The 12,250-nt window shown below is 30.2% G+C and overlaps 1 protein-coding gene across 1 annotated transcript; it reads left to right on the plus strand.

Moving 5' to 3' along the window:
• The first annotated feature begins 430 nt into the window (after positions 1-430).
• Positions 431-6,246, plus strand: LOC8287894 (protein ROOT HAIR SPECIFIC 17). Its single transcript, XM_002533718.4, has 10 exons — positions 431-921; positions 1,080-1,139; positions 1,244-1,334; positions 2,227-2,303; positions 2,886-2,974; positions 3,061-3,244; positions 4,043-4,224; positions 4,490-4,592; positions 4,685-5,016; positions 5,348-6,246. The coding sequence occupies exons 1-10, from the start codon at positions 724-726 to the stop codon at positions 5,772-5,774; spliced, it is 1,743 nt and encodes a 580-aa protein (XP_002533764.2). The 5' UTR covers positions 431-723; the 3' UTR covers positions 5,775-6,246.
• The last annotated feature ends 6,004 nt before the right edge of the window (positions 6,247-12,250 follow it).

Below are 12,250 nucleotides of genomic sequence, written 5' to 3' on the forward strand. Positions count from 1 at the left end.
ATTTTTTATAAGTCTTATTATGAAGAAAAAATGAACGATTTATGAAAATTGATAAATTTTATAATTATAAAATTTATAAAAAATAATTTTTTTTTATATTTATCATAATTTTTTTTAAATTATTGAGTCTTTATAAATTTCTAAAACTATTTGATGTTATTTTAGCAAATCGTATTATAATTAGTATCATATAATTACAGATAAACAAAATTAATCTTTTATTAGTATATAAAATAAATTATTTAATAAGACCCTAGTAGTCGTTTAAAATAAAGTATAATTATTTTATTTGAATAAAATAACTGTAGATTTTTTCTGTAAATTTAATAATAATAATAATAATAATAAGAAAATAGGCGCGATTTAGTCGAGGGAAATTGAAGGCAGGCCTAGGCCAACATTTCTATATCTAACACTGGAGGCGAAGATTCTGTTTCTCCTTTTCTTTTTCATTGTGTGGGACACATCACCACATCAAATATATAACCCAAAAAACTCAAAAAAAAATTATAACAAATATTTTCGCAAAATCTAATATTTGTTCTTCTAAGTTTCCAATTCCAGGCAGCCCTCACACAGAAAACAGCCCTTTCAGTGTTTTCTTTTTTTCTTTTTAAAGATCTTCTCTTATTGATTTCTATTGGTATTCTTCTTCTTCTTACCAAATCAAATGCTCACTTTTTATTCACTCCCAAAACTGCAATACCAAAAGTCTGATAATCAATGATGAAGAAAAAGAAGAGGGACCATAACATCAATGGCATTACCATCCGCCGGCGGCACCACCACCACCATCACCTCCTACACCATCACTATCCCTTGTTTAATCTCTTATACGCTTTCTCATGTTGTATTCTTCTCCTCTTCGTCGCTTTCCCTTTCTTCTCTTCTCCTCCTCCTGTTATCGGCCACTCCTCAATGGTAATGCTCTTTCTGATTTCCACGTCCCTTCGTTTTTATATAATATCGCCTTTGTTAACGTTAGCATTCGTGTTGTTTACTACTTGTTTAAATTCATTCTCACGATGCTTTTTTTTTTTTTCCTTCGTTTGTTTGCTTGATTGTTCTTGTGAGATTAGTCTGAAGATGAAGGCACTGTAGGCTCCACTTCGGATACAGAGACGGTGTTTCGTGTTCCGGTACGGTACCGATATATGTATATGCTTATTCCTTCTTGTTTACTCTGACTTTGAGTTGATCATTTGTTTTTTTTTTTGGTGTTCTTTTTAATTAATTTATAAAGGAAAGCAGAGTGAATACAGGGCATGATTTATGGAGGTCGAGATTATCTAACTTCTACTTTGGTTGCAGTAACGCCACCGATAACTTTCTAAGTAATGTATCCTAATCTAAATCCTTTTCTTTTTTTTTTTTTTTTTGAAATTTGTTTTTGCAACTCTTATCTATTGGAGATATGTATTGAATTTTGATGCTAAAATCATTTCTATTTTTAGATTATGTATCTGACGTCCTAGATTTTATACTTAATTTTATTTATTTATTTATTTTAACTCTTATGTTACTGGAATTTTATTCATAGAAGAAAATTCTCAAATATTAATGATTATTTAGAGAGAGAGAGAGAGAGAGAGAGAGAGAGAGAGATGGACAGCTATATTTTTGGAGAGTTTGTCTAATTTAATTTATATCATAATTTGTGAGACAGCTCACATCCATTCCTTTTTTCCATATAATAATGGAGATCTAAGAAATTTAGATTTTATTTTATATTCTTACGTAATTAGTAAATTGTAATAAAATTTTATTCAATTCATTTGTATTTCTGCATTTTTCAGGTTTGATATAAATGAAAATCTGGAATTTTATGTCATTATCTTTGAGAAATTGTGTGTGGTGACGCTAAATTCTACCAAATTGGATAGAATTTGGAAATGAATTCTAAACTAATAATAAGGGGAGCGAGCTAGTGAAGCTATAAATATATAGTACAAGCTAGTAATGCTATAAACTGAAATTCAATTGTATTATAAATCCAAACATGAGAATCCATATACATATGCATTGTTCTATACAATTTGCTTGCAAATGAAATCAATTTTACGTTGATACAATCACGGGAAAGATGGGCTTATACAGAATTGTACATACACTATTCAAATTTTTCATTTTATCTTTGTTAGGGAAAGAGATAGTAGGCAAAGTTGCTTCAATTATTGAAATCAGAGGATTTGAGCCAATTGATTTAATGGGGTTTATATGTTGTAGCTGCTGATGTGAAAACTCATGACAATCGGTACTTGTTGATTGCTACCAGTGGAGGCTTAAATCAACAGAGAACAGGGGTGAGTCTCTCAACTCACCTATTCCTTACCAACTTAAGTATCAATTCTATTTATGGGAGAAATTTGAGGGCTATTGATAGTCCAATAAAGTTGACATTGACATTGGTCTTAGTAAGATTATTTCTTATGTGAAACCAGTAGCGGTCATATATGAATCTCAATTTTTATCCTGTGATTTTGTGTGGAAGGTTCTCCTTCACCTTCTATCCTGTCACTACTGCACTGCTTATTGGTTTATTACGTCTAAAAGATTATGTTAACATTTTATCTTTGTATTTTGGCTGCAATAGGGTTTTTCTTTTCCATATTACCCTTTCTTTTTAGGTAACTAATGGTAAGTATAGAGATCTATATGGACAAACATGGCTTGATGCATGAATGTTGAAATATAATTTTTGGGGGAGTCAGTGCCTGGTAATGCTTCAGCAGTTACATGTCCCTATGATGCATTCACTCACAGCTAATGTTGCCATTAGAATGGATATGTTATCGATATACATTCACCGTGATATTGCCTTTATAATGGATATGTTGCTTACTAAGGTTTTAAAATTGGTTCTCTTATTCCTATTACGGCTGCAGATAACAGATGCTGTTGTTGCAGCTTATATTTTGAATGCTACTCTTGTTGTTCCGAAGCTGGATCAGAAATCATTCTGGAAAGATTCTAGGTATGCTGCTGAAATTCATTGCTAGTGATCATTTTGTAATCCATTTGCTCTTCAGTGTGTTTATATGTGATCCGTGCTTGGTGCAGTGATTTTGCTCAAATATTTGATGTTGACTGGTTCATTTCCTTCCTCGCAAATGATGTTCGAATCATCAAACAACTTCCAATGAAGGGAGGGAAAATTGTGGCGCCTCATCATATGCGTGTCCCAAGGAAGTGCACTCCAAAATGCTATCAGAATCATGTTTTACCTCTTTTTAGTAAGAAGCATGTAAGTGCACTATTCCACAGAAACAATCAAATTTTTTTCACCAAAGTAGGCTTGCATTGTGCTTCACCAGAATCTAGGGGAAAACATTTCCGCTCTACAGAATGAAATTCTATAATGTGCAAATCCATGAGTAGGACCTGATTTCACACTTTTCTTTTGTAGTTTGTTTTACTAGTGCAGCATATTGGCTCGTCCAAATGTATGTTCAGTTCTAGGACTTGCACTAGCAGTAGCAGCTACTGTAGAAAATATCTCAAGATAAGGTAAAAAAATTTTAGGTTAAGCTCTGGGTCAAATTGCAATTTTCTATGTTAAAATTCCTGAAAGCAAGCATCAATGGAGAATGACATAACTCTAGTTCCATTCCATCCTCTTTTTAGTTGAATGTTAGCAGAAATGCGACTTGGGAACTTCTGAGGAACAATATAACAAGGAACCTACTGAAACAAACAAAACGTGTCACGTATTTATAAAAGCTGGGAAGTAGGAACTAGGCATGCATATATTTTTGTAGTCCACAAGCAGGTAGCGGGCAGCATGATAAGAAAACCCAATTATAATTGCATGCAAAGGTGGATGTGCAGTTGCAGAGAATCTCAGTAACTTTTTTGGATATTTATTTACTCTCACATAAGTATTGGATTTACTTTAATTTCTGCTGAATTTTCAAGGTATTTCTGAAACTATGCTCATGAACATTAACATTGACTTAATGAGCTTTTCATGCTATATAAGCTCCGTTATTCTTCACGTTCATTAAAGGACCGAGTTTTCATTGACAATCCATTTGTTTTGTAGGCTATTCAGCTTGGGAAATTTGATTACAGGCTCTCAAATCGACTGGTCATTGATTTACAAAAGCTGAGATGTAGAGTCAACTACCATGCTTTAAGATTTACTAATTCAATTCTTGGAATGGGTAAAAAATTGGTTGAAAGAATGAGAATGAAAAGCAAGCTCTTCATTGCCTTGCACTTGAGGTGAGGTCCTTGTCATACTCCTAAGTTAACTGTTAAACTTCTTGTTGTTTGAGTTGTCAACTTGACTATATCTTGGTCATATTTCCATGGAAGTATAGATGGTGCATAGTAGACTTCTTTTAAAGCTATTAATGGCTCATTAATTTATTAGTGCATGTAGAATATGAGTTTGAATTGCACATAAGAGATTATCACGTTTGATGAGGTTGAGATTTTAATAGCAGGGAAGAAGCTCCTTAATTCAGTTTAACAAATCATGTTTTAGGTTTGAGCCTGATATGCTTGCGTTCTCTGGATGTGATTATGGAGGTGGAGAAAAAGAAAGGACAGAACTTGGGGCAATTCGGAAGCGGTGGAAGACCTTACATGTGAGACTCAAGGACTTCCTAGAAAATACTTTGCATCCTCAACACTTTATGTTAAATTAAGAGATGTTCATGTTATGTTTTGCTGGGTGCAGGAAAAGAATCCTGAAAAAGAACGAAGGCAGGGAAGATGCCCACTGTCGCCGGAGGAAGTTGGTCTTATGTTGAGAGCATTGGGTTTTGGAAGTGATGTTCACATTTATGTGGCATCAGGTGAGGTATATGGAGGTGAAGAGACACTAGCACCACTGAAGGCACTTTTTCCTAATTTCTATTCGAAAGATACTTTAGCCAGCAAGGATGAGTTGGCACCGTTTTCATCATTTTCTTCTCGCATGGCTGCACTAGACTTCAGTGTTTGTGATGAAAGTGATGTCTTTGTCACCAACAACAACGGCAACATGGCTAAAATCTTAGCTGGACGAAGGTATGATTCTCATTCATTTCATTATAGATGGAAAAACAATTTCAAGAACCTTATGATGTACCCTCGCAAACAAAGTTTACCTTGAAAATTTTCTGTACTCTTATGTTGTTTTTCTTTCACCAGAAGACAAACAGCTAGCTTTTTGGCACATTAAACCTACAGAGCCAAAAGTGAAGTATTAGCGGGCTCTAGATATGTCATTTCCCTAAATTCTGTTCTATCTCTGCAAATTTCTAATAATGATTCTGTAGCAGTCTTCAGAAATCGTTCATAGCTGTAGTTGCTCTCTTAGATTATATTATCAGCGATATTAATAATTCCAATATTGTAGGAGATACTTTGGGCACAAGCCAACTATTCGGCCAAACTCTAAAAAACTTTACAAATTGTTCTTGAATCAACACAACATGACATGGGAAGAATTTGCCTCCAAAGTTCGGACTCATCAAATTGGCTTCATGGGGGAGCCAAATGAGGTGAAGCCTGGCAGGGGCGAGTTTCATGAGAACCCGTCATCATGCATATGTGAGAATTCTGAAGCAAAGGCTGGAGAAGATCCAGTTAATCAGAGTGAGGTCTGGAGAGAAAAGAAGAGGATCGTGAGTGACGAGCGCCTAACAGATTATGATCATGAGCAGGATGTATCTGACATGGATTACGTGGAGTATGGAAATGATGCTCTAGAGAAGGGTGATTCGTTTAGAAGTACCTTACCTAAGATGGATCCACCAGAGCTGGAGGAGTTGGTCTCTGACTAAGAAATGAGACTGCTCTTTCATTGACAGAATGTTCTTAGGCTAACCACTGTTTCATCAGATCTTTTGGTCTCCATTTCACCGCATATGGATTTGCTTCAGTCAGCATTATCTTCTCCAACAGGCGAAGAATGAAGATGCAATCTGTATATATAGATAGGAATTGGCAAATGAGCGGTTTCAATTTCAAATATTTGTAAATGCTGGCATATGAGGATTACATGGTGCACTGAATTAGAGCTTCTTGTATTCTAGAAGCCATTAATATTTGTGGCTGAGAAATATCTTGTTTCTAGGTTGGTAAATTCTTGCTGCAAGGCAGGATGGGTATAGAAGAGGAGCATGAATCTTGGAAAAGGCAAAAGACACTGTTTATGTTTTTCCATTTTTTAAAATTTAAATAGAAAATCATTGCTCTCGTAAGTAAACTTGTACGTTTTTGAATTGAAAGCGAAAATACAAAAGTTGAAATGCATCTTCATGTCCAGATTAGGATTTCTCTCTCAGCTTGTCCGAGAGAAATGCATGTTTTTTTAACTTTGTGATTAATAGAATGTCTGTAATTTGACTATTTCTAATTTGCATCTGCTGTATTTTACATCTATACAAGAGACCTCTAACTTGCTACAGTGGATTTTCAAGTTGAATAGGTTCTCTTTCTTTTACACATGTCACAAATATAATTCAAGTTGAATGAGTTCCTCTTTCTTCTACACATGTGACAAATATAATTACAAGTTATAAACTGAGATGAAATTATTATACCAGTTAAAAAGACCTTTTATATAGTTTATGGGCTTAATTTTATTAACTAATTTTAGTTTTATTAGATTATACTTAGATTTGTATTTAATTTAATTTTTTTCACTTATTATTTTTACAAAATTTCATAATATAATTTTGTGGTTCTATCAGTCAAAAATATTTTTGATTTTAGTCTTTAAAATTATTTATATTATTATGACTCAAGATGCAATGGACTATATAAATAGAAAGTAATCAAGCTTATTTTTCAAAGATTAATGCAAAAATAAAATAAAATTGACATGCTAAAAATATTAGAATTAAATTAAATTAAATGGGTTAAAATTTGCTTATTTCAGTTTTAAAATAAATTATCATAGTGTAAATTCTATTAAATTTGTTTTTTTCATTTTTATATATAAAAAAGTAGAAATATTCATTAAATGGATTACTGCAAAAGAATAACGTACAGTTTTTTATCATTCAATTTATTCATAAATATTTTATTTACCAAACATAGACTTAAACAATCATATCATGAGTTAAGATTTACTAATTCCTAACTATATTTGTTTTTTTTAAGAAAAAAAATAAATTTCATAAATAATGTTGTCCTTAAAATAATAAGATCTTAAACCTATCATTTGCCATGGCATCATAGATACAGATTTCTAAGGTAATGCCTAATTTGGCACTTGGGCAATTGTATAGTATCAATCCTCATATCTAAACGTAACAGAAAGAATTAGGCGAAAGTCAGTTTTGCTTATTTAATTGGATAGACTGATTTGTAATACTCCCATTCTATCAATAATAGTAGGAGTAATAATTATAACAAAATGATAAAATTTTAATTGAATAAAATTTATTTATTTAATTTAAATTGAGTGATTTATACATAAATTATTATTTTAATAAAAAACTCATAATTATAATACAATTAGGGATAATATTTTGCGTTTTTAGTATTAAATCATAAAAGGTTGATTAGCTAATTTTATTGAATTTAATTAATTAATTAATATTAATCAAGTATTGGAGTTATATTATTATGTAGGATATTAAAAAAAATTAATAAGTGAAGTAGTTTCAAATAGAGATTTATAGGAAAAGTACTATTTTTTATATATTTATAATTAATTATGGGCATTTTGGTAGTGATACTATTATGATAGGGTAATTTAATCTTTTCACTTTTTTAATGATTATAAATTAATATTTTAATATTAATTTTTAGACTTATTTGAAAGCATTCAAATTAGTTTTGGAGTGTTATGAAAATAACAGAAAATAAATAACCAAAACAATAATTAATGAGGACGAGATTTCGTTTTGTCGAGAAGCTTCCTTCTCCTTTGGGCTTTATTTTTTTCTTCATTTTGTTTTTTATTTAGGCATAAATGGTAGAAATAAATTTAGGAAGAGAGACAGAGAGCATGGTCAGTGTCTATGGACAGAGGAGAAATAGACCAATTATTTAAGAAGCAGTGAGAAGAGTGAAAGAGAAGTTTCATTATAAGACACTTCCAAACGTTGATTCTCTTTCATCTGGCAGTAATAAAATGTTATTTGTTTCAAATGAATTTAAGAAAAAGAAGAAAAAAAAAAAAAAAGAAGGAAAAAACCAATAACAATAACAAACAAAGAAAAAATTAACAAAATGAAAAACAATAACAAACGAAATATAACAAAAATAGAAGAAGAAGAAGAAGAAACGAATTACAAGAAGAAGAAAACAAGTTTCAAAAGTCAGGATTAATAGTTTCAAATCTCTTCAATTTATGTTATATATGTTATAGTATATGGTAGATCCGGCTAAAACGTCGGTTTGAACTACGAAAATGAATAACCCTCAGTCAATGATAATAGTTTATGAACCAACTTGGAATCTCTTTTGATCAATAATAACTGTTCATGAACCAACTGAAAATCTTAAAGGGATATTGAATCTCAACTGGAACAACCAATTCAAGCCGGTTCAGTCCTTCAAAAATAATTAAATAAAAATAAAATCTGTAATTTTAAATTTAATCTACTTATGAACTTATACTAAAATATTTACAAACATATTACTTGATACCATTTAAATATTTAGTTAAATTTAAGTTTAGATAATACTTATTTAAAAAAGATAACAAATAAATACATAGCTATTATAATTAATGTTATGAAAAACAAATAAAAGGGTGTGATGAGTATTTATTTTTTTAATAAATTACAGTTTTAATAATTCTTAAATTAAAATTTTCATTTCTTTTTCACTATCTCAGTCGAGAACCATACAACCAACCGTAACAAAATTATAATGAACCTGAACTGTAAATTGATTCTAAACTGTACAAACCTTAACTGTGAACCAAACTTTTTATGTGCAAGAAAATTCAAAGTTCAACTTCTAAATGAACCCTGAACCAGCGGCTGAGGGCCCATTTCAGGCTGATTCAAGCCATTAGCCAGGTCTACTATATAAAGTATTTTATATCCTTTTTAAGTTCATATTAGGCATGTCTTGTAGTGAATTAGAATTAGAATTACTGGTTTGGGTACTATAGTGAGGAGCCTCGAAAAGCATGTTGAGAGGATGGATACAATTTTTTTTCATATATATATATATATATATATATAATGATCGGATTGAGTCGGTTTTGGATTTGACCATTTCAAATTTGGTTTAGGCTGGGTTTGGGTTGGGTCGATTTAGGTCGGGTTTGAGTATTTATGCCTCTACTTTTTTGAATTTGGATCGAGTTTGGATAAAATCTAATTTAGGTTGCTTTAGATTTCATATTAACTTATAAGGTTTGAGTTACATTTTTACTTAACTGATTTTATTTTTTGATCTCATAAAATATATTTAGTAGAATTTTATATATTTAATTTTTTTTGAAATTTTATAATTTTAAATTTTTTGTATTATTCATGGACCATCTTCTACATCATATCTGTATGGGTGCGTCTTTCTTGTACTATTGTTTTGTCTATCTTGAATTCTTCTTCAAAAATTAATTTAAAAAAAATTTAATTATTTAATTTACTTATAAAAATAATTTTATTGAAAAATAAAAGTAATTTTAAATTTAAAATGGTGTCAGCATTAGAAATTTATTTAATGAATTTTTCATGATCAATTAAGTTTCTTGACTTATATTAAAATATTTAAAATAAATAATTTATTTTTTTACTCAAAGTAAAATTTTATTTTTAGTCTTAAACTTTTTTTTCTTATAAATATAATATAAATTGTGAGCATCCGTTTTCCAGATCTATCGAGAAAATTACCAAAAATCTGATAATGAAATTCATTGTTTTTCTTGAGTCTCGAGAGGTTGAGAACGGTCAAATCCCAATTAGGATTGTAAACAATCGAGCTAAAAATATTTTATGAAATCAATTTGGACTAAATTGATAAAAAAATTAAATTTAAGGGTTGATATTGTAAATTTTAAAAGTTTAGGGACTAAAACGTATGATTTGTTAGAACTTTTGGCCCCCAAGTCAATCAGCTCAACATAGAGCCAGTCGCCTCTATTTAGAGTCGATTGGCTTTACAGAGTCTCGATTGGTTCCCTTTTTTATATTCAATGTCGTTTTGTATAATTTCTCGATTTAAAACACCAAAATAAATGAAAATACATCTTCTAGAACCTTTTATTGATAAAAAATTTAAGATTTAAAATAATTTTTAATGATTTAGTTGGTATTTATCGATAAAATATCCTGATAAAGTCTAAAATAATTATTTTTAATTATGAAGATTATCAGGGTTGAGAACGTATATCACAAAAGCTCTCTAAGGTTTCCAAAATTCTTCTTTTATAAATAGAAAGAGAGGCTTTGGGTTTAGGTTAGAGATTTTTAGTAACTGATAGCAATTCTCAACAACTAAGAACACTATTTTTGGCAACTAATAGAGAACGGCGTAAATATTAGGCAATTCATCACACTTTCAAAAATCATAAACACAAATTCTAAACGCTATGGATTCCTATCCAAAATTTGATTCAATTTCCTCCTCATCACTTGAGACTCGAGGATTTGCACAATATGGTAACAACTTGAGTGTTCCCAAATCCAACATCATCAACATATTCTTTACCTTTTATGATTTCATGTTACTAGAAACATGCTAGGTTTAACATATGATTGTTTTCAATGTTCTTCTATATTTTATATGATTGAATTTAGGGTTTTAGCATGATTTTGCATGTTTTATCATGTCATATTTGCGGGTTTTAAAACTGATAGTCTTAAGAAGTTTTACTTATTGTAACTAGGCTATTTAATTAGGGGGTGGAGCTCAAAATTAAGCAAATTCGACCTGGTTAGAAATCATAGAGTTGATAAGCTCAGTGCATAGTTGATCGGTTGTGTGTTGAGCCGATTGACTCTGTGATGTCACCCTCGGCAGTTTTTTTTCAAAATTGTCCTATTTCGGGATTTTTAAGCCCTATGGTCATTTTTTCCCTTTCCTATATTTTTTACATTATTATGTGAATGAATGACAAATATTTGATGTTTGATTGAGAATTAAAATTAGCATAGGCTAAAACTAGGCTTTGCATGAAAACTATAATCCATTAGGTTAAATATTTATAATTTGAGCCTAAATTAAAACCCATATAGACTTTGAGAGCTTATGTCATATTTAAGAGTAATTAATAGACTCACTTAGAATAATAAGACCTAATTGGGCATTGGCATGCAAATGATAGCTCACTTAGGTTAAGAACTTAGTAATCAAAGCATAACATGTGATTAGGCTAAACTAGGTGGGCTTCATGCATAATTGAATAATAAAACTAGGCTAACAAAACATGTCTGGATTATGCCTAATTAAAATGGGCTAAATTTAAGTGGAACTCACATGCTGTAATGATTAATCGAGAGTTATAATTGTTGTGTTTATAGAGAATAGCCCATTAAACAATAAAATTGAAAATGGGGATACACAAATAAGGAAGTTGGCTTTCGGATCAATCTCTCGATTAGTGAAGCTTTCTTATAGAATCTAAAAACACACTCAATTAGTAAAAGTGTCCTAGAAAATTATCCGAGTGGCGACTCCCTTTCTCTGCACTAATCTTTATGACTAGTTAGCATAATCTTGATTAGATTGAAAAGCCTTATAGTGTCGTAGTCATGTAGATACTTGGGTATGCACCCAAAATTCCGCCCATATAAAGAAATTTTTAATTATTCTTTTTTATAAAAAACAATTTAAACAAAAATTAAATTAATTACAAGAAAACAAATGCAACTATTTATTTCTTAACTTAGATTATTTTATTCGATAACTTGTTAATAGTTTTTATTTCTTGATGTTATATATATATATATATATATATATATAAATTTTAGCTAATTATTTTATTTCATGATTGACAATTTATAAAGTAATATTTTTAAGAGATTAAAAATTTAAAAATGATATTATAAAAATTCTTAAAATTCTAATTGAAAATAAAATATAAAGAATTAATATCTAAAGTAATTATATATAATAATTCAATGTCACAAAAATATTATTAATAAAAAAGTACATTTCAAGTTATCTTAGATTCTAAATAGGATTGTGTCGGTTATACATTTATGTACATAAAGTCTCGATCTTGTCGGTTTAGGGTCCGAATTATTTCGATTTTAGATTATTTTTTATTTTTGACTTTTTGGGCTTGGATTGTTTTAGTACTAGACACTCGGATCTCCAATTACATCAGTCTCGGGTAACTTTAGGT

The sequence above is a fragment of the Ricinus communis genome, chromosome 8, assembly GCF_019578655.1.
Source record: "Ricinus communis isolate WT05 ecotype wild-type chromosome 8, ASM1957865v1, whole genome shotgun sequence".
NCBI classification, from domain to species: Eukaryota; Viridiplantae; Streptophyta; class Magnoliopsida; order Malpighiales; family Euphorbiaceae; genus Ricinus; species Ricinus communis.